The sequence below is a fragment of the Diceros bicornis genome, chromosome 30 (genome assembly GCF_020826845.1).
Source record: "Diceros bicornis minor isolate mBicDic1 chromosome 30, mDicBic1.mat.cur, whole genome shotgun sequence".
In the NCBI taxonomy this organism is placed as follows: Eukaryota; Metazoa; Chordata; class Mammalia; order Perissodactyla; family Rhinocerotidae; genus Diceros; species Diceros bicornis.
Genome location: NC_080769.1, coordinates 3,153,204 through 3,177,278, shown reverse-complemented (window position 1 = coordinate 3,177,278; position 24,075 = coordinate 3,153,204). Strand labels below are relative to the sequence as shown.

Below are 24,075 nucleotides of genomic sequence, written 5' to 3'. Positions count from 1 at the left end.
ACTGCACCCACTAGGCAGTCACTCCTCATGCCTCCCCTCTGCCAGCCCCTAGCATCCACTAATCTGCTTTCTGTCTCCATGGATTTGCATATCCTGGACACATCACACACATAAAATCATACAACACGTGACCTTATAGTCCAGCTTCTGTCACCTAGCATAATGTTTTCAAGGTTCATCCATGCTGTAGCATGTATCAGTATTTCTTTCCTTTTTATGGTTGAATAATATTCCATTGTAAGGATATACCACTCTGTTTATCCATTCACCCATTGATGGAAATTTGAGTTGTTGCTACCTTTTGACTATTGTGAGTAGGTTACTATGAATATTGGCGTGCAAGTTTTTGTTTGAATATCTGTTTTCAGTTCTTTGCATACATATGTAAAGTGGAATTGCTAAGTGATATGCTATTTTTTCAAAATGGCTGTACCATTTTCCTTTCTCACCAGCAACGTACAAGGGTTCCAATCTCCTCATCCTCAGAGACACTTGTTACTTCCCTTTTGTTTTTTTATTATAGCCTTTCTAGTGTCTGTGAGGTGATATCTCATTATGGTTGTGATTTGCATTTCCCTGGTTACTAATGATATTTAACATCTTTTCATGCAATTGTTGAATATTTCTGTCTGTTTTTTGGAGAAATGTCTACTCAAGTCCTTTGCCTATTTTTTAACGTGGTTGTTTGATGTTTGGTTGTTGAGCTGTAAGAGTTCTTTATATATTCTGATAGTAGACCCCATGAGACATGTGATTTGCAAATATGTTATCCCATTCCACAGATTTTCTTTTCACTTTCTTCATGATCTTTTCAATTCAACGAACAGATGTTTCAATTTTGATGAAGTCCATTTTATTTATTTTTTCTTTTGTTGCCTGTGCATTTGGTGCCCTATCTAAGAATCTATTTCCAAATCCAAGGTCATGAAAATTTATCTCCTTATTTTCTCCTAATTTTGTTAGTGTTAGCTCCTAAATTTAGGTCTCTGACCCATTTTGAGGTTTTTTTTTTGTGTGTATTGTGTGAGGTAGGGGCCACCTTCCTTCTTTTGCTTGTGGATATGCAGATGTCCCAGCCCCATTTGTTGAAGAGACTATTCTTTCTCCATTGAAGGGCCTTGGCATTCCTTGTTGAAAATCAATTGACTGTAGATACATGGGTTTAATTCTGGACTCTCCATTCTATTTTGTTGGTCTACATGTCTATTCTAATGCTGGTACCATAGTGTTTTGATACTGTAGGTTAGTAGTAAGTTTGAAATCAGAAGGTCTGAGTACTCCAAATTTGTCTTTCATTTTTAAGATTATTTTGGGTGTTTGGGCCTCTTGCAATGCCATATAAGTTTTAGGATGAGCTTTTCCATGTCTCCAAAAAAAATAATAAAATTTTGTTGGAACATTGATTATATTGCGTTGAATTTGTAGGTGATTTTGAGGGGTATTGCCATCTTAACAATATTAAGTCTTCCAATTCATGAACAAAGGAGGTCTTTCCATTTATTTAGAGTTTTTAACTTCTTTCAACTATCTTTTGTAGTCTTCTGTGTACAAATATTGAGCCTCCTTGGATAAATTTATTCCTAATATTTCATTGAAGATTTTTTTGAATTTACACATTTATCTTTATTTAGTTTTTATTTATTTTATTTTATTGAGGTCATAATAGTTTATAACATTGTGAAATTTCAGTTGTACATTATTATTTGTTGGTCACCATATAAATGTGCCCTTTACCTCTTATGCCACCCCCACAACCTGATTCCCCTCTGGTAACCACTAATCTGTTCTCTTTGTCAATGTGTTAGTTTATCTCCACATATGAGTGAAATCACGTGATGTTTGTCTTTCCCTGTCTGGCTTGTTTCGCTTAATTAATGCCCTAAGGATCCATCCACATTGTTGTGAATGGACCAATTTTGTCTTATTTTATGGCTGAGTATTATTCCATTGTGTGTGTGTGTGTGTGTGTGTGTGTGTGTGTGTGTATATATATATATATATATATATATATATATATAGAGAGAGAGAGAGAGAGAGAGAGAGAGAGAGATGTATATCATGCCTTCTTTATACAATCATCAGTCGATGGGCACCTGGGTTGCTTCCATGTCTTTGCTATTGTTAATAAATGCTGCAATGTACATAGGGTTGCATAAGTCTCTTTGAGTTTTTGATTTCAAGTTCTTTGGATAAAAACCAGTAGTGGGATAGCTGGGTCTTATGGTATTTCTATTTTTAATTTTTTGAGGTATCTCCATACTGTTTTCCATAGTGCCTGCACTAGTTTGCATTCCCACCAGCAGTGTATGAGGGTTCCCTTTTCTCCATATCCTCTCCAACATTTGTTATTTTTTGCCTTGGTGATTATAGCCATTCTAATGGGTGTAAGGTGATACCTTAGCGTAGTTTTGATTTGCATTTCCCTGATGATTACTGATGTTGAACATCTTTTCATGTGCCTGTTGGCAATTTGTATCTCTTCTTTGGAAAAATGTCTGTTCATATCCTCTGCCCATTTTTTTATTTGTGAGGAAGATCAGCCCTGAGCTAACGTCCATGCTAATCCTCCTTGTTTTGCTGAGGAAGACTGGCTCTGAGCTAACATCTATTGCCAATCCTCCTCCTTTTTCTGTTTTGGTCCCCCAAAGCCCCAGTAGATAGTTGTATGTCATAGTTGCACATCCTTCTAGTTGCTGTATGTGGGACGCGACCTCACCATGGCTGGAGAAGTGGTGCGTTGGTGTGCGCCCGGAATCTGAACCCTGGCCGCAAGTAGCGGAGCGCACGCACTTAACAGCTAAGCCACGGGGCCGGCCCTCCTCTGCCCATTTTTTGATCGGGTTGTTCATTTTTCAGTTTTTGAGTTGTGTGGGGTCTTTATATATTTTGGAGGTTAATCCCTTGTTGGATGTATGATTTTCAAATATTTTCTCCCAGTTGATGGGTTGACTTTTGTTTTGTTCCTGGTTTCCTTTTCCTTGCAGAAGCTCTTTAGTCTGATGAAGTCCCATGTGTTTACTTTTTCTTTTGTTTCCCTTGCCCGAGTAGATACGGTATTGGAAAAGATCCTTCTGAGACTGATGTCAAAGAATGTACTGCCTATATTTTCTTGTAGCAGTTTTATGGTTTCATGTCTTACCTTCAAGTCTTTGATCCATTTTGAGTTAATTTTTATGTACAGCGAAAGATAATGGTCAATTTTCATTTTTTGTATGTGGCTGTCCAGTTTTCCCAACACCATTTATTGAAGAGACTTTCCTTTCTCCATTGTTATGTTCTTAGCTCCTTTGTCGAAGGTTAGCTGTACATAGTTGTGAAGTTTTATTTCTTGACTCTCGATTCTATTCCATTCATCTGTGTCTGTTTTGTACCAGAACAATGCTGTTTTGATTACTATCGCTTTGTAGTATGTTTTGAAGTCAGAGATTGTGATGCCTCCAGCTTTGTTCTTTTCTCTCAGGAGTGCTTTGGCTATTCCAGGGCCTTTTGTTGTCCCATATGAATTTCAGGATTCTTTGTTCTATTTCCATGAAGAATGTCATTGGGATTCTGATTGGGATTGCATCGAGTCTGTAGATTGCTTTAGGTAGTATGGGCATTTTAACTATATTTATTTTTCTAAACCATGTGCATGGAATACCTCTCCATTTATTTATATCATCATCGGTTTCTTTCAGTAATTTCTTAGAGTTTTCATTGAATAGGTCTTTCACCTCCTTGGTTAAATTTAATCTTAGGTATTTTATTCTTTTTGTTGTGATTGTAAATGGGACTGTATTCTTGAGTTCTCTTTTTGTTAGTTCATTATTAGATTATCAAAATGCAACTGATTTTTGTAAGTTGATTTTGTATGCTGCAACATTGCTGTAGTTCTTGATTATTTCCAATAGTTTCCTGATGGATTCTTTAGGGTTTTCTACATATAAGATCATGTCATCTGCAAACAGCAAGACTTTCACTTCTTCATTGCCTGTTTGGATTCCTTTTTCTTGCCTAATTGCTCTGGCCAAAATCTCTAGTACTGTGTTGAATAAGAGTGGCAGGAGTGGGTGCCCTTGTCTTGTTCCTGTTCTCAGAGGGATGGATTTCAGTTTTATCCCCATTGAGTATGATGTTGGCTGTGAGTTTGTCATATATGGCCTTTACAATGTTGAGGTGCTTTCCTTCTATATCCATTTTATTGAGAGTTTTTATCATAAATGGATGTTGGATCTTGTCAAATGCTTTCTCTGCATCTATTGAGATGATCATGTGGTATTTATTCCTCATTTTGTTAATGTGGTGTATCACATTGATTGATTTGTAGATGTTGAACTATCCTTTCATCCCTGCTAAAAATCCCACTTGATCATGGTGTATGATCCTTTTAATGTACTGCTGTATTTGGTTTGCCTACATGTTGTTGAAGATTATTGCATCTATGTTCATCAGTGATATTGGCCCGTAATTTTCCTTCTTTGTGTTGTCCTTGTCTGGCTTTGGGATCAGGGTGATGTTGGCCTCATGAAATGTGTCAGGAAGTTTTCTGTATTCTCTAATTTTTAAGAATAGTTTGAGAAGGATAGGCATTAAATCTTCTTTGAATGTTTGGCAGAATTCTCCAGAGAAGCCTTCTGGTCGTGGACTTTTACTTTTTGGGAGATTTTTGATTACTGTTTCATTCTCTTTTCTTGTGATTGATCTATTCAGACTCTATTTCTTCTGGATTCAGTTTTGGGAGATTGTATGAGTCTAAGAATTTATTCATTTCTTCTAGATTGTCCAATTTGTTGGTGTACAGCTTTTCATAGTATTCTCTTACAATCTTTTGTATTTCTGTGTTGTCTGTTGTAATTTCTCCTCTTTCATTTCTACTTTTATTTATTTGAGACTTCTCTTTTTTTTTGTAGTGAGTCTGATTAACGGTTTGTAAATTTTATTTATCTTCGCAAGGACCACCTCTTAGTTTCATTGATACTTTTCTTTTTTTTAAATTTCATTTATTTCTGCTCTAATTTTATTATTTCCCTCCTTCTGCTGACTTTGTAAGCTGGCTTTCTTTGTTCTTCCTCTTCTAGTTCTGTTAGCTTTAGTGTAAGATTGCCTAGTTGAGAGTTTTCTTAGTTGTTATGGTGGGTCTGCATTGCTATGAATTTCTCTCTTAGGATTGCTTCTGCTGCATCTGATATCAGTTGGTATGGTGTATTTTCATTCTCACATGTCTATAGATATTTTTTGATTTCTATTTTAATTTCTTCAATGATCCATTGCTTGTTCAGTAGCATGTTGTTTAATCTCTACCTATTTGTAACTTTCCCAGCTTTTTTCTTCTTGTTGATTTCTAGTTTCATATCCTCATGGTCAGAAAAGATGTTTGGTATGATTTGAATCTTCTTAAGTTTATTCAGGCTTCCCTTGTTTCCCAGCATATGGCCTATCCTTGAGAATGTTCCATATACACTTGAGAAGAATGTGTATTCTGCTATTTTTCGATGGAATGTTCTATATATATCTATTAAGTCCATCTGGTCTAGTGTTTTGTTTATTCCACTATTTCCTTGTTGACACTCTGTTTGGATAATCTATCCATTGATGTAAGTGGGTCCCCTACTACTATTAATTCCCCCTACTATTATTGTGTTGTTGTTAATATCTCTTTTTAGGTTTGTTATTAGTTGCTTTATGTACTTTGGTGCTCCTGTGTTAGGTGCATATATATTTATAAGTGATATGTCTTCTTGGTGGGGTGTCCCTTTTATCATTATATACTGCCCCTCTTTGTCTCTCATTGCCTGTTTTATCTTGAAGTCTACTTTGTCTGATATAAGTATGGCAACAGCTGCTTTCTTTTGTTTGCCATTAGCTTGGAGTATCGCCTTCCATCCCTTCACTCTGAGCCTGTGTTTGTTTTTAGAGCTGAGATGTGTTTCCTGGGGGCATCATATTGTTGGGTCTTGTTTCTGCGTCCATCCTGCCAGTCTCTGTCTTTTGATTGGAGAATTCAATCCATTTACATTTAGAGTCATTATTGATATATGAAGGCTTAATGCTGCCATTTTATCACTCATTTTCTGATTGTTCTGTATTTCCCTTGTTTCTCATCCCATGTATTTTGGACTGCTAATTCAGTTTGGTGATTCTCTATGATGGTTTTCTCAGTTTTCTCTGTATTTATCATTTGTGTTTCTGTTCTGATTATTTGTTTAGTGGTGACCATAAGGTTTGTATAAAAAATCTCATAGATGAGATAGTCCATTTTCTGATAGCCTCTTATGTCCTTATTCTAAGCTGATTCCATCCCTTTCCTCGTCCCTTTCTAAGTTATTGTTGTCACAACTTATTCCATCCTGTGTTGTGTGTTTGTGATTAAAATGAGGAGATTATAGTTATTTTTGAAGTTTTCCTTCCCTTTAGCTTTAATGTTATAATTAAGTGTTTGCTAACCTGTTCTGATAGAGAGCTACAATTTTGAGATTTTATCTGCCTATTTATCTCCTTTCTCAAGGCTTTGTAAACTCTTTCTTTTTTTTTTTTAAGTATGAGGGCCTTCTAAATCATTTCTTGTAGGAGGGCTCTTGTGGCAATGGACTCTCTCTGCTTTTGTTTATCTGGGAAAGTTTTTATTTCTCCATGACATCAGAAGGATACTTTCAATGGATAGAGTATTCTTGGCTGAAAGTTTTTGTCTTTCAGAATTTTGAATATATCATCCCACTGTCTCCTAGCCTGTAAGGTTTCTGCTGAGAAATCTGTTGAACTCCTGATAGGGGTTCCTTTGTAAGTTATTTTCTTCTGCCTTGCTGCCCTTAATATTTTTTTCTTTGTCATTGACTTTGCCAGTTTTACTACTATATGCCTTGGTGAAGGTCTTTTTACTTTGGTATAATTAAGAGTTCTATTAGCTTTTTTTACTTTTAATTCCAGCTCCTTCTCAAGGTTTGGGAAGTTCTCAGCTATTATTTCTTTGAATAAGCTTTCTGCTCCATTCTCCCTCTGTTCTCCCCTGGAATACCTATAATCCTTATGTTGCATTTCCTAATTGACTTGGATATTTCTCAGAGAATTTATGCATTTATTTTTAGTCTTAGTTCTCTCTCCTCCACCATCTGAAGCATTTCTATATTTCTGTCCTCTGGATAGCTAATTCTATCCTCCATATTATCAGCTATGGTACTCAAGGACTCCAGATTTTTCTTTCTCCCATTCATTGGGTTTTTCATCTCCTACATTTCTGATTGGTTTTTCTTTATAGTTTCAACCTCTTTGTGGAGAATTCCCTCCATTCATTAATTTTTTCTTGATTTCATTGAACTATCTGAATTTTCTTGTAACTCGTTGAGTTTCATGATAGCTATTTTGAATTCTCTGTCATTTAGATTGTAAATTTCTATGACTTCAGGATTGAATTCTGAGTGCTTGTCACTTTCCTTCTGGTCTGGAGTATTAATATTTTTCTTCATACTATTTGATGGCATGGATTTGTGCCTTCACACAAAGATAGTATCTGGTCACATTTCCACCTGCCACCACTGAGAGTGGTGTCAGGAGCTGTGTATTCTGAGCCTTCCATGATCCCTGGCATCTGTGGTAGTCCTTTGGAATCTATGCTGACAGGTCCTGTCTGAGATTTCCACCCCCAGCTGCTGCTTCTCTGACACATGCATGGACACTCTGGTGGGGATCCTGTGCCCTGGTCTGCCAGGCAAGCTGATGTGCCGGGCCGCGGGAGGGGTGCTTAATTTTGCATGCACAATCCTGGGGGCATTCTAGCTCTGTCCTCGCTATCTACCCTCCTGGGGTGCTGGCTTGATGAAGATACCCCCCAAATAGCTCAGTGTCCTCTGTGTGGAGCTTTCCCTCAGGGTTTGAGGGAACTTGAGAGCAAAGGAATTCCCATAGAGAGCTGCCCCTCTCCCCTCTTTTCTCAGAGCTGCATGTGGTGCTTCACCCTAGATTGCTGTGGGAGAGGGAGAGAAGATCCCCTTACCTCCTTCCACTTCCTCTGGGAGGTCCAGCACCTCCACCTTCAGAAGTATGCCTGCCTGGGTCTCTCTGATGTAGTTTCTGTTGTTCAAATGTCCTCTGTTGGTTTATGAGTTTCCTTTTCATTGTCTCTTGGGGTAAAGTCTAAGGGGAGAGCTCACTCCACCATGATGCTTGCACCACTCTCATTAAAGATTTTTGCGTCTATGTTCATAAGGGATATTGGTTTACAGTTTTGTTTTCCTGTGATGTCTTTCTCTGGTTTTGTTTTCAGGGTAATGGTGATCTCATAGAATTATTTAGGTAATGCTCCATCCTTTTCTATTCTATGGAGGAGTTTACAAAGGATTCATGTTAATTCTTCCTTAAATGGTTGGTAGAATTCACCAGTGAAGCCATCTGGTCTGAGCTTTTCATTTTGGGAAGTTTGTGATTACTGATTCAATCTCTTTACCTGTTGTAGGCCTGTTCAGACTCTTTATTTCTTCTTCAGTCACTTTTGTACTTTGTGTGTCTCTAGGAATTTGTCCATTTCATCTAGGTTATCTAATTTGTTGTTGAAAAATTACTCATAGTTTCTGCGACAATCCTTTGTAAATTCAGATGATATGCATATATATATATACCATTATTATTTATACCAAATATTATATGCAATATTATAGTATATATGAAATAATGGTTTTGTGTGGGACAAGAAATAATAGTATTACACATAATTTTGGTGTATATATATATATGTATATATATATATATATACATACATCAAATAATGGTATTATGTCAACTACTGTGGCACAATTACTAATCTCACTCCCACAACACATAGAATGTCTCTGGAAGTGCATATATAAAGTAGCGGTACTGTTTTGTACACAAAATGATAGTATTACACGTAGTATTGTGACTATGCATATATATAAAGTCACGCTATTAAAGCACCACTACAGTCACAATTACTAACCTAACTCGATTGTGTAACTCCCACATTCTATGTGTAACTCATAGAACTGTCCATGGAGGTGCTGGAGCAAGGAGACAAGAATGTCATCTTGAGTCAGAATCAGGCAAAGATGCTGCTGAACTGGGATGTGGTGCAGAAATCTGGTGACGCAGGTAACAGCTGAGATGGGGAGAAGGTCACTGAGGCTTCATAGTATAAGTGCCCAGGGATGTGACAAGTAGAAAATTAAATGTTAAAGGGATATTTGGGATCTGGTGGAGACACAAGGAAAGAGTTCATCAGAAGAGAAGGGGTCCTGTTGGGGATGCCAAGACATCAACCTTAGCCTTCTCCTGCAGGCCCTTCTGTGGTGGGCCTTGTCTCCACTCCAGGGATGGGTAAGTTGCTGGCTGAGGCCCCCGTGGTCCTGGAGCCTGAGAAGAGGGCAGTTGTACATGAGACACACAAACAATTGCTGCAGGTAGTCTCCCCTGTCCTGTTCTCTGATGTCCTCACCGCCTTTATGAGCAACAAGGACACCCAGAACCTTAGCTCCCCAGTCACCTTCGTCTTTAACCATGTGAGTCCAGGTGGGATGGGCTGTGGGTGTGGAAGAGGTCTGAGTCCTGGGCACAGCCTCGGGGTTCAGGGAGGCTCCCTTGTGGGTGTGTCAGCTCCCCAGGAAAGCCCTTCATGTGCCAGCTTTGTGTCATCCCTTCTGAGCACCAGAACCACCAGCTCACACCTTCACCCTGTTCCTACAGTCAGTGAACATTGGACAAAGGCAGAGGGAGTTCTGTGTCTTCTGGGAGCAAAGCCCAGATGGATGTGGTCATTGGGCCACCACAGGCTGCAGGGTGGTGAGCACCAGAGATGCCAGCACCACCTGCCAGTGCACCCACCTCAGCAGTTTTGCTGTCCTCATGGCCCACTATGACATGCAGGTGAGGGCCTTGAGAGGGCTGCATTCAGTGTGCATCACACTGTAACAAATTCCCACAACATAGCAGTTCAATAGAACCACAAAGGTATTATCTCCCAGTTTCTGCAGGTCAGCAGTCCTGTGTGGTGTAGCTGGTTTTTCTGCTTAGGATCTTACAAGTCTTACAAGCCTCTCCTCTGAGGCTTGGGATCCACCTCTAAGCTCACTGGTCACTGGAAGAATTCAGTTCCTTGCAGTTGTAGGACTCAGGGCCCACTTTCTTGCTACTTGGCAACAGGGGACCATGCTCAGCATCTATGGGCTACCTGTGTTCCTTCTCACATGGCCCTTTCATAGGCTATCTCACAAAGTATCGGTGTTCCTGTCTGGAGGCAGGCAGCAGAAGTTCCCTCACATAAAAACTCTCTCAAAATTTGAACCTTATTCTCCAGTAAGAGCCCAGATTTTAAAGGATTCACCTGATTAGATCAGGCCCACTCAGGGTAAACTCCTTTTCTTAAATTCAGTTGATGTAGGACCTCCATCTGCAAAATCCCTTCACAGCAGCACCTAGATTGCCTTTTGATTAAAAATCTGGAAGAAGTTGTGTGTACACCGGGTGACCTGCTTACTTTCTTTGCGTCTCAAAAGCCAGAGACTCAATCAGGTGATCTCTAAAGAAAAATAAGCCCTTGTGAGTACCAGGGCTTGGTGCAGGGTCTGAGTTAATCAATTCAGAATCCCCTAAAATTCTAACATTGTGACCCTGTATGTACTTAGCCGTAAAGATTACAAATTTACCTGGCTCCTCCATTCCTAATTTTTCTATGCCTAAAAATAAAAATAAAAATGGTGGAAGCAGTATCAGGAAGGTGTGACTGTGATGTCCTCTTTGCTTGGTCCCAGGAGGAGGACCCCGTACTGGCTGTGATCACCTATGTGGGGCTGAGCCTCTCTCTGCTGTGCCTCCTCCTGGCGGCCCTCACCTTCCTGCTGTGCAGAGCCATCCAGAACACCAGCACCTCGCTCCACCTGCACCTCTCCCTCTGCCTCCTCCTGGCCCACCTCCTCTTCCTCACGGCCATCGACCGAACCGAGATCAAGGTACTGACCCTGTCCCAGTGGGCCCTCTGCCCTGCCCCAGGGGTGCTGAGTCCACGGAGCCACGCTGAACTGGACACTGTAATAAATGATCTTGTGTCTTGGGGAAGGTGAGGGGTGAGTAGCCAGTTTCACATTGACTGATGCAACTGGAAGACAAACCCTCTCTGACAACTCCTTCGTGCTCCTCAGAGTCCTCCCCAGGGGCAAGGTGCAGGAGAGGTCCTGGGCCACCCTCCACCCTGACTGTCCCTCCTGCTGACACCTGCCTCTGCCCCCAGGTGCTGTGCGCCCTCATCGCGGGTGCCTTACACTATCTCTACCTGACCTCCTTCACCTGGATGCTGCTGGAGGGCCTGCACCTCTTCCTCACTGCTCGCAACCTGACGGTGGTCAACTACTCCAGCACAAGCAGGTTCATGAGGAAGCTCATGTTCCCTGTGGGCTACGGGGTCCCGGCTGTGATTGTGGCCATTTCTGCAGCATCCAGGCCTCACCTTTACGGAACACCCAGCCGGTAAATGCAAATTCCCTCTGTCCTTTTCTTCTCCAGCACGACCATGGCTGTCGTAGAACCAACAGAGCACTTTGATCATGCCAGAGCATAATATGGAGAGAGACACTAAGTAATAATCCAGAGAGCTTTTTTCTGGGGGAAGATATTATTAATTAAGGAGAATGTTTTTAGATCTCTGTCCTTGAAATTGCAAAGATGAAATCAAAAGAAGTTCTTAGGATGTCATTTAAAAAAATCTAACCTGCTTCTTTATCTAAATACAAAGGATATTCCAGTTTTTCATTTGTAAAAGTAGAGCTTTTCTTTTTTTTTTTAAATTTTTTGTTTATTGCAGTAACATTGGTTTATAACATTGTAAAAATTTCAGGTGTACATCATTATACTTCTATTTCTGCATAGATTACATCATGTTCACCACCAAAATACTAATTACAACCCATCACCACACACATATACCGAATTATCCCTTTTACCCTCCTCCCTCCCCGCTTCCCCTCTGGTAACCACCAATCCAATCTCTGTCTCTATGTGTTTGTTTATTGTTGATATTATCTACTACTTAATGAAGGAAATCATATGGTACTTGACCTTCTCCTTCTGACTTATTTCACTTTGTATTATACCCTCAATGTCCATCCACGTTGTCACAAATGGCTGGATTTCATCGTTTCTGATGGCTGAGTAGTATTCCATTGTGTATATATACCACAGCTTCTTTATCCATTGGTCCCTTGATGGGCACTTAGGTTGCTTCCAAGTCTTGGCTATTGTGAATAACGCTGCAATGAACACAGGGGTGCATGTACCTTTACAAATTGGTGTTTTCATGTTCTTTGGACAAATACCATAATCAAAATAATAGACTCTATCATAGTTAAGGTTTACAAGGTGCTTGTTGTGGGCCAGGCACATTTCTAACCATTTTTACATGTGTTAATTAATCATCCCTCACACCAATACTGTGAAGCAGATGCGTACTGTCATTTGCCCCATTTTACAGAATGGTAGACTGAGGCACAGATAGTTTAAGTAAATGCCCAAAGGTGCACAGATAGAAAGTAGCAGAGCTGTGACTTGAATCCAGGCAGTCAAGCTCCTGAGCTTGCAGTCTTTTGTTTCCATCTTTTACTACCAGGTTTACTGTTTTTACATTTTTATTGAAATATATTTCACATACCTAAAATTTACCCTTTTAAAGTGTCCAGATCAGAGGTTTTTAGAATAACCAGAGTTGTGCAGCCATCACCACAATATAAGTTTAGAATGTTTCCAATTCCCCCAAAGAAACATGGTGTACAGTAACCTTCACTCCCCATTCCCGCCACCCACGCCTCCACCCAGCCCCTGACAGTAACTCATCTGCTCTGTGTCTCTGAGGATCTCCCTATCCTGGATATTTCACTTAAGGAACTCATGCATGTGGTCTTTGTGACTGGATCCTTTCACTCAGCATGATGTTTTCATGGATTGTCCATGTTGTAGCAAGTTTCATGACCCCATTTTTTGTTGTTGTTGCTGGTGGTGTTGTTTTATAAGTAATATTCCGCTATAAGGATATACCACATTTCGTTTATCCATCCATCAGTTGATAAACATTTAGATTACTTCCAATTTTTTTCCTATTATGAATGATGCCACTATAAACATACATGTACAAGTTTTTGTGTGAGTTTATATGTTTTCATTTGTCTTGGGTATATATCTACAAGTAGAACTACTGGGTCATATGGCAAATCTATGTTGAGCATTCTGACAAACTGCCACCTGTTTTCCAGTGTCTGTACCATTTTACATTCCCACCAGCAGTATATGAGGATTTCAATTTCTCCACATCATTGTCAACAGTTATTGTCTACATTTTTGACTCTAGCCATACTAATGAGTGTGCAGTGATATTTTATAGGGGTTTATATTTGCATTGCCCTAGTGACTAATGACGTTTTGCATCTTTTCATGTGCTTATTGACCATTGGCATGTCTTCTTTGGAGAAATACTCATTCAAATTTTTTACCCATTTTTAATTGGGTTTTTGTCCTTTTATTGTTGAGTTGTAAGAGTTCTTAATATATTCTGGCTGCTAGTCCATTATCAATACATGATTTAAATATTTCTTCCAATCTTTGCCTTTTCACTTTCTTGATAATGTGCTTTAAAGCGGAAAGTTTTTAATTTTAATGATGTCAAATTTACCTGTTTTCTTTTGTTGGTCATGCTTAGGATGTCATATCTAAGAAACCATTGCCTAACACAAGGACGCAAAGACTTATTCAAGTTTTTTTTTCTAGAAATTTTATGGTTTTAGCTATTACAATTATGTCTATGATAGCTCTTGAGTTAATTTTTGTGTATTGTATGAGGTAGGGGCTTAATTTTACCATTTTGCATGTGGATACCCAGTTTATTTATAATGTAATTACTGATATGGTAGGGTTTGTATGCCATTTGACATTTCTTACCTGTATATCTTATATCTTTTTTAATTCTCCTATTCCTCATTTCCTTCTTTTGTGCTAAATAGACATTTTCTAATGTACCTTTTCAATTCCCTTGTTTCTTTTACTATGTGTTTTGAGTTGCCCTGCGGATTGCAATTAGCATCTAAATTAATTTCAATACTATACAAAAACTTTCTTCCAATATTTCTCTATTCCCTTCCTCCTCTTTTGTACTATTATTGTCATAAACCATTGATGCAGTTTTATAAGTACTGCTTTGTGCAGTTGTCTTTTAAAACAGGAGAAGAAAAGAGTTACAAACAAAAAAAAGTTTATAGTGCCTTTCCTGATACCCATGTAGTTACCTTTACTGGCGCTCTTTAGTCCTTTGTGTGGATTCAAGTTACTGCCTAGTTTCCTTTTCTATCAGCATGAGGGGCTCATTGAGTATTTCTTGTAGGACAGTTATGCTAGCAAGACTTATCTTATTTTTGACTATCTTGAGATGACCTATTTTCTTTTTTTTTCAAGGAGAATTTAGCTAGATATGGAAGGCTTGGTCGATTAACTTTTTTTTGACTCTTTGAAGATGTCATCCCACTGCCTTCTGACCACCATGATTTCAGACAAGAAGTCATTTGTTAATCTTATTGAGGACCTCTTGTACGTGAAAAATCAGTTTTCTCTTGCCACTCTGTAGATTTCGTCTTTGACTCTTGTCAGTAGGTCTCTGATGTGCTGAAGTGTGGTTCTCTTTGAGTTTATTCCACTTGGAGTTCTTCAAATTTAGGGAGTTTTTGGCCATTCATTCTTTAAGTAATTTTCTGCCCTTTTGCTTTGTCTTTTTCTGGGATGTCAATTATGTGCATGTTGGTGCACTAGGTCTTGTGCCACAGGTCTCTGAGGTCCTGTTCATTTTTCTTCATTCATTTTCTTCCTCTCCCTGAGACTGCATAATCTCTATAGACCTATATTCAAATTCATTAATTCTTTTTTTTTGTTGTTTCTGAGGAAGATTTGCCCTGAGCTAACATCTGTTGCTAATCTTTCTCTATTTTGTATGTTGGTTGCCACCCTAGCACAGCCACAAGTGGTGTAGGTCTGCGCCCGGGATCCAAACCCGGGCCACTGAGGTGGAGCATGCCAAACTGAACCACTACGCCACTGGGGCTGGACCTATTAAGTCTTTCCTTTGCCTGCTCAATTCTGTTGTCCAGCCCCTCAGAATAATTTTTCATTTCAATTATTGTACTTTTCAACTCAAGAATTCCTATTTGCTTCCATTCATAATTCATTCATATTCTTTATTTGGTGAAACATTGTTGTCATACTTGCCTTTAATTTTCCAGACATGGTTTATTTTAGTTCTTTTAATATATTTATAGTAACTTATTTAAGACTTTGTGTACTAAGCCCAAAACCTGTGCCTCCTCAGGGACATTTTCTTTTGACTTATTTTTTTCATGTGTATGATGCATACTGTTTGGTTTCTTTGTGTATATCATAAATTTTTGTTTAAAACCAAGTGTTATAGATCATATATTGTAACACTCCTGTTATCAGATTCCTCAAAGGTTGGTTGTTATTTCTAGTTTGTTGTTGTTTGTTTGTTACTGACTTTCCTGAACTAATTCTGTGCATTGATCGTTCTCTGTAGTATGTGGCCTCTGAGTTTTCTGCTAGCTTTTTAAAGTTCTTGTTTTTATTTTTAAACCTGGGTGCCTAGGAGGTCATACTTGGTTCAGGACAATTTAGTGGCGACTCAATCTTTGGGCATAAGATTTCCTTACATGCCTGGCCTATATGCTTTGAACTCTTTTACAAGGTATGTGTGTGAGAAGGCACACCTGCAAACTTCAGGAAGCTTGTGTAACAGACTGAGCTCTCACTTCCTGATGGCACAAAGCCTCAAGGTCAGCCAGAGAGGAGAGACTGCTGCCTTCTTTATTCCCAGTCCTTTCCTGAGCATGGGCACAGCCTTGTGCATCCTTAGGTTTCCAGGAAGATTTCAGAGCTTTTCAAGATTCCCTGTGGTCCTTTAGTGCTCCAGTATTTTCTTTATATTCCCAGACAAGTTCTTGCTGGCTCATCCTGAAGTCACAGCCTTAGACAGCTGGTGGTGTGACAGTAGTTTGCTATTGTTTTGGTAAAGCCCATGGAGTAGGCCTTTTTGTCCCCCACTCAGAAGAGCTTTCAGTCAAATCAAATAGCCACCAAATTTTGAGAATAAAATGTTCCCAGGGAGTCAAAGTGTGAGAAAAAACTACCAGCTGTGCTGTCAGGATGATGGTGACGCCTTTAACAGATCTCTAAAAATAGTCATATCTCTCTGTTGTCTGCAAGGCTAGCAAGTCTTGGCTGCTGCACCACTAAGCTGGGGAGAGAAGGAATGGAAATGGCTCCACGTTAAAACATCACAGACTCCTTCCTCTCCAGTCTCATTGAGGTTCAGTAGTTTCTCTTGGATAGACTACTTCTAGTTTGTTCTGTGGCTTTGGATAATTGCTAGAGTCTTGAAATTGTTGTTTTAGTTGTTTTGCTTATATTTTTGTTGTTTTAGATGGAGAGCACATTTACCAAGGTCTTCACTCCTCCATTCAGGAATTCAGTCCCCCAGAACGTGCACTATTAACCAGGATGAGCTACTAAAATTCATGTTCACCTGTGTCAGCTGAGCTCTTTCCAGGTGTCCTCCTTGGACACGTCAGTTCTTTCCTGATTACATTCTTCTCAGTGTGTGCTTCGCTGTCCTGAGATGTCCTGAGACACTCTGCTTGTCCTGAGTTGTCTTCCCCACTCTCCACTTTACGCTCATGTGGGATCTAGAGTGGATTCTCTCACTCTGACAGTAAAACCTTGAGCAACAGATGTAAGCTGTCTATGCCTCAGTAACCAATCTTGATCATAAGAGAACTTTTGTTTTGCACTGTTGTTAAAATTATATTGAGTAACTCAACAGCAAAAGACAAATAATGCAATTTAAAAATTGACAGATTTGAATAAACATTACTTTAAAGATATAAATGACCAATAAGTGCATGAAAAGGTGCTCAACATCATTAGTCATTAGTGAAATGAAAATTAAAAACCACAAAATGCGGTATCACTTCACACCCATTAGGTTAAATGGCTAAAATTAAAAAAACGAAAGACAGGAAGAAACTGTTTGCAAGGATGTGGAAAAATTAGAACCCTCATACATTGCTCACTAGAATGTAAAATAGTGCAGCCACTTTGGAAAACAGTTTGACAGTTTCTCAAAGGTTGGACATATAGCTGCCACATGAGCCAGCAATTCCACTCCTAGGTACATACCCCAAACAAGTGGAAAGATGTCCACACAAAAACTTGTACATGAGTGCTCACAGCAGCATTATTCAAAATAGCCAAAAACTGGAAACCAACTAAATGTTCACCAACTGATGAATGGATAAATAAAATGTGACATATCCATAAAAGGGAATACTATTTATCCGTTAAAAAAGACTAAAAAATATTATTCATTCATGAAAACATGCTGCAACATGCATGAGCCTTCAAAACATTATGCTAAATGAAAGAATCCAGTCATAGCAGATCACATATTTTATGATTCCATTTATGTGAAATGTCCATTATAGACAAAACCATAGAGACAGAAAGAAGGTTAATGGTGCACTGGGGCTAGAGTCAGGGGTGGGATGCCTCAAATTCACTATGAGGTCTGACTGCTACTGTAAGTGAAGTTTCCTTTTTTTCTATCAAAAGCATTTTATTAATATAAAATCTCATATTTTTAAAAATATATTTTTAGTACCAATGTTTGCACACCATCCACTTTTTTCTTCACTTTGATTTTTTTCATTTAACAATGAATCTCAAAGATTCTTCAGCTATACATATAGAGCTTCTTTATTCCTTTTTTATAGATGTATAATATTTTATTATATAAATGTTTCATAATTTCAATAACTAGCCCTATATTGATGTACATTTAGATTGTTTTCAGTCCTTTAGTTTTACAAACAGGTAGCAATTCCTGGAGTGGTGTCCGTCATTTTTAAAAAATTATTTTATTGAGGTCATATTGGCTTATAACATCGTGCAAATTTCAGGCGTACATTATTATATCTCACCTGCGTGTAGACTGCAATGTGTTCAGCGCCGATAGTCTAGTTTTTGTCCATCACCATACATGTGTGCCCCTTTACTCATTTCACCCTCCCCCACTCCCTTTCCCGGTGGTAGCCACCAGTCTGTTCTCCTTATCTATGTGTTTATCTTCCACATGTGAGTTAAATTATACGGTATTTGTCTTCCTCTGTTTGACTTATTTTGCTTAGCATAATACTCTCATGGTCCATCTGTGTTGTTGCAAATGGCATGATTTTTATTTTTTATGGCTGAGTAGTATTTCATTGTATATATATACCACATCTTCTTTATCCATCCATCGTTGATGAGCAGTTGGGTTACTTCTGTCTCTTGGCTATTGTGCATAATGCTGTGATGAACTTAAGGCTGCATATATCTTTTTGAATTACTGATTTCATGTTCTTTAGATAAATACCCAGTGGTTGAATAGCTGGATCATATGGTATTCCTATTTTTAATTTCTTGAGAAATCTCCATACTGTTTTCCATAGTGGCTGCACCAGTTTGCATTCCCACTAGCAGTGTATGAGGGTTTCTTTTTCTCCATATCCTCTCCAACATTTGTTATTTCTTGTCTTGTTAATTATAGCCATTCTGACAGGTGTGAGGTGATATCTCATTATAGTTTTGATTTGCATTGCCCTAACAATTAGTGATGTTGAACATCTTTTCATGTGCCTGTTGGCCACCTGTATATCTTCTTTGGAAAAATATCTGTTCATATCCTCTGCCCATTTATTGATTGGGTTCTTCATTTTTTTGTTTCTGAGTTATATGAGTTCTTTATATATTTTGGAAATTAACCCCTTGTTGGATATATGATTTGCAAATATATTCTCCCAGTTGGTGGGCTGTTTTCTTGTTTCATTGATGGTTTCCATTGCTGTGCAGAAGCTTTTTAGTCTGATGTAGTCCCATTTGTTTATTTTTAATTTTTTCCCTCACCTGAGTAGACATGGTATTCAAAAAGATACTGCTAGCACTCCATCCAAAAAGAACATATTACACATTCTTCTCAAGCGCACTTGGAACATTCTCAAGGATAGACCATATGTTGGGAAACAAGGCAAACCTCTATAAATTTAAGAAGACTGAAATCATAACAAGCATCTTTTCTGACCATAATGTTATGAAACTAGATATCAACTACAAGAAAAAAGCTGGGAAAGTGACAAATATGTGGAGACTAAACAGCATGCTACTGACCAACGAATGGATCATTAAGGAAATTAAAAGAGAAATAAAAAAATATCTAGAGACAAGTGAGAATCAAAATACACCATACCAACTCATATGGGATGCAGTAAAAGCTGTCCTGAGAGGGAAATTCATAGCAATACCAGCTCACCTTAACAAACAACAAAAATACAAGTAAGAAATCTTAAACTACACCTAACAGAATTAGAAAAAGAAGAAGAAAAAAAGCCCAAGGTCAGCAGAAGGAGGGAAATAATAAAAATTAGTGCAGAAATAAATGAAATTGAAACCAAAAAAAAAAGAAGAAAGAATCAATGAAACGAAAAGCTGGTTCTTTGTGAAGATAAACAAAATTGACAAACTCTTAGCCAGACTCACTAAGAAAAAAAGAGAGAAGGCTCAAGTCTATAAAATTAGAAATGAAAGAGGAGAAATCACACCGGATACCACAGAAACACAAAGGATTATAAGAGAATACTATGAAAAACTATATGCCAACAAATTGGTCAATCTAGAAGAAATGGATAAATTCTTAGAATCATACACCCTCCCAAATCTGAATCAAGAAAATTAGAGAACCTGAATATACCAATCACAAGTAAAGAGATTGAAACAGTAATCAAAAACCTCCCCCAAAATAAATGTCCAGGACCAGCTGGCTTCTCTTGAGAATTTTACCAAACATTCAAAGAAGATTTAATACCTATCCTTTTCAACTATTCCAATAAATAGAACAAGATGGAACACTTCCTAACACATTCTATGAGGCCAACATCACCAAAGCCAGACAAGGACAATACAAAGAAGGAAAATTACAGGCCAATATCCCTGATGAACATAGATGCAAAAATCCTCAACAAAATATTGACAAACTGAATACAGCAATACATTAAAAAGATCATACACCATGATCAAGTGGGACTTATACCAGGGATACAGGGATGGTTCAACATCCACAAATCAATCAATGTGATACATCACATTAACAAATTGAGGAATAAAAACCATATGATCATCTCAATAGATGCAGAGAAGGCTTTTGACAAGATCCAACATCTGTTTATGATAAAAAACTCTCAACAAAATGGCTATAGAAGGAAAGTACTTCAACATGATAAAGGCCATATATGACAAACCCACAGCCAACATCATACTCAATGGGGAAAAACTGAAAGCCATCTCTCTGAGAACAGGAACAAGACAAGGGTGCCCACTCTCACCACTCTTATTCAACATAGTGTTGGAAGTTCTGGGCAGAGCAATTAGGCAAGAAAAAGGAATAAAAGGAATCCAAATAGGCAATGAAGACGTGAAACTCTTACTGTTTGCAGATGACATGATTTTATATACAGAAAACTCTCAAGAATCCATCAGAAAACTATTAGAAATAATCAACAACTACAGCAAAGTTGCAGCATACAAAATCAACTTATAAAAATCAGCTGCATTTCTATACTCTAACGATGAATGAACAGAAAGAGAACTCGAGAATATAGTCCCATTTACAATCACAGCAAAAAGAATAAAATATCTAGGAATAAACTTAACCAAGGAGGTCAATGACATATACAATGAAAACTATGACATTATTGAAAGAAATCGATGATGACATAAAGAAATGGAAAGATATCCCATGTACATGGGTTGGGAGAATAAACATAGTTAAAATGTCCATACTACCTAAAGCAATCTACAGATTCAATGCAATCCCAATCAGAATCCCAATGACACTCTTTGCAGAAATAGAACAAGGAATCCTGAAATTCATATGGGGCAACAAAAGACCCTGGAATAGCCAAAGCAATCCTGAGAAAAAATAACAAAGCTGGAAGCATCACAATCCCTGACTTCAAAACATACTACAAAGTGATAGTAATCAAAACAGCATGGTACTGCACTGCTACAAAAATAGACACACAGATCAATGGAACAGAATTGAAACCCCAGAAATAAAACCTCACATCTACGGTCAGCTAATCTTCGATAAAAGAGCAAAGAACATACAATGGAGAAAGGAAAGTCTCTTCAATAAATGGTGCTGGGAAAACTGGACAGCCACTTGCAAAAGAATGAAAATAGACCATCTGCTTTCGCCATACACAAAAATGAACTTAAAATGGATCGAAGACCTGAAGGTGAGACCTGAAACTATAAAACTCCTGGAAGAAAATATAGGCAGTGCACTATTCGTCTTTGGTCATAAAGGGATCTTCTTGAATTCCATATCTACTCAGACAAGGGAAACAAAAGAAAAAATAAACAAGTGAGACTTCATTAGACTAAAGAGCTTCTGCAAGGCAAATGAAACCAGGATCAAAATGAAAAGACAACCCATCAGCTGGGAGAAAATATTTGCAAACCATATATCCAACAAGGGGTTAATCTCCATAATATATAAAGAACTCACACATCTGAACAACAAAAACACAAATAACCCAATCAAAAAATGGGCGGGGGGGGCCAGTCCCATGGCGTAGAAGTTAAATGTGCACACTCCGCTACTGGCGGCCCGGGTTCAGATCCCAGGCACGCACCGATGCACTGCTTGTCAGGCCATGCTGTGGCGGCATCTCATATAAAGTGGAGGAAGATGGGCATGGATGTTAGCCCAGGACCAGTCTTCCTCAGCAAAAAGAGGAGGATTGGCATGGATCTTAGCTCAAGGCTGATCTTCCTCACGAAAAATAAATGGACAGAGGATATGAACAGACATTTTTCCAAGGAAGATATACAGATGGCCAACAGGCATATGAAAAGATGTTCAACATCACTAATCATCAGGCAAATGCAAATCAAAACTACACTAAGATATCACCTTACACCAATTAGAATGGCTATAATCATCAAGACAAAAAATAACAAATGTTGGAGAGGCTGTGGAGAAAAGGGAACCCTCATTCACTGTTGGTGGGAATGCAAACTGGTGCAGGCTCTATGGAAAAAGTATGGAGATACCTCAAAAAATTAAAAATAGAAATACCTTATGATCCAGCTATCCCACTTCTTGGTATTTATCCAAAGAACTTGAAATCAAGAATCCCAAAGAGGCTTATGCACCCCTATGTTTGTTGCAGCATTATTCACTATAGCCAAGACATGGAAGCAACGCAAGTGCCCATCAACAGATGATTGGACAAAGAAGATGTGGTATATATGTACAATGGAATACTACTCAGCCATAAAAAAAGAGAAAATCGTCCCATTCACAACAACATGGATGGAGCTGGAGGGTATTATGTTAAGTGAAATAAGCCAGACAGAGAAAGACAGTGTATGACCTCTCTCATATGTGGAATATAAACTAACACACGGACAGAGAGAACACTTTGGTGGTTACCAGGAGGAAGGGAGTTGGGAGGTGGGCACAAGGGGTGAAGGGGTGCGTTTATATGGTGACTGACAAATAATAATGTACAACTGGAATTTCACAATGTTATAAACTATTGTGATATCAATTAAGAAAAGGAAAAAAAAGATACTGATAAGGGGTTCGATGTTGAAGAGCATACTGCCTATGTTTTCTTCTAGGAGTTTTATGGTTTTAGGTCTTACATCCAAGTCTTTAATCCGTTTTGAGTTAATTTTTGTGTATAACGTAAGATAATGGACTACTTTCATTCTTTTGCATGTGGCAGTCCGGTTTTCCCAACACCATTTATTGAAGAGACTGTCCTTTCTCCATTGTATGTTCTTGGCTGCTTTGTCAAAGTTTAGCTGTCCGTAGATGTGTGGTTTTGTTTCTTGGCTCTGAATTCTGTTCCTTTGATCTGTGTGTCTGTTTTTCTGCAAGTACCATGCTGTTTTGATTATTATAGCTTTGTAAGATATTTTGAAGTCAGGGAATGTGAGACATCCAGGTTTGTTTTTTTTCCTCAGGATTGCTGTGGCTATTCAAGGTCTTTTGTTGTTCCACATAAATTTTAGGATTCTTTGTTCTTTTTCCATGAAGAATGTCATTGGGATTCTGACTGAGATTGCATTGAATCTGTAGATTGCTTTAGATAATATGGACATTTTAACTATGTTTATACTTCCAATCCATGAATTTGGAATATCTTTCCATTTCTTTATGTCTTCTTCGATTTCTTTCAATAATGTCTTATAGGTTTAAGTGTATAGATCTTTCACCTCCTTGGTTAAGTTTATTCTTAGGCATCGTATTCTTTTTGTTGTGATTGTTAATGGGATTGTAGTCTTGATTTCCTTTTCTGCTAGTTTGTTATTAGTGTATGGAGATGCAACTGATTTTTGTAAGTTGATTTTGTATTCTGCAGCTTTACTGCATTTGTTGATTATTTCTTATAGTATTTTCAGATTCTTTAGGGTTTTCTATATATATAGAATTCTGTCCTCTGCAAATAGTGACAGTTTTACTTCTTCCTTTCCAATTTGGATACCATTTATTTCTTTTTCTTGTGTAATTGCTCTGGCTAAAACTTCCAGTACTGTGTTGAATAAGAGTGGCAAGAGTGGGAATCCTTGCCTTGTTCCCGTCTTCAGAGGAATAGCTTTCAGTTTTTTAACTGTTTAGTATGGTGTTGGCTGTGGGTTTGTCAAAAATGGCCTCTATTATGTTGAGATATTTTCCTTCTATTCCCATTTTATTGAGAGTTTTTATCATAAATGAATGTTGGATCTTGTCAAATGCTTTCTCTGCATCTATTGAGATCATCATGTGATTTTTATTTTCCATTTTTTTAATGTGTTGGATCACATTGATTTGTGGATTTTGAACCATCCCTGCATCCCTGGAATAAATCCCACTTGATCATGGTGTATGATCATTTTAATGTATTGTTTTATTCTATTGGTTAATATTTTGTTGAGGAATTTTGCATCTTTGTACAGCAATATTGGTCTGTA

The 24,075-nt window shown here is 38.2% G+C and overlaps 1 protein-coding gene across 1 annotated transcript in view; it reads left to right on the top strand.

Annotated features, from left to right (window-relative positions):
• The window catches only part of LOC131394267 (adhesion G protein-coupled receptor E2-like), a 51,937-nt gene that overhangs the window by 11,343 nt on the left and 16,519 nt on the right, over positions 1-24,075 (top strand). The window contains exons 11-15 of the mRNA XM_058525486.1: positions 8,971-9,078; positions 9,265-9,495; positions 9,674-9,849; positions 10,734-10,931; positions 11,210-11,445. Coding sequence (XP_058381469.1) covers positions 8,971-9,078; positions 9,265-9,495; positions 9,674-9,849; positions 10,734-10,931; positions 11,210-11,445 — 949 coding nt within the window. The remainder of the gene's footprint in view (positions 1-8,970; positions 9,079-9,264; positions 9,496-9,673; positions 9,850-10,733; positions 10,932-11,209; positions 11,446-24,075) is intronic.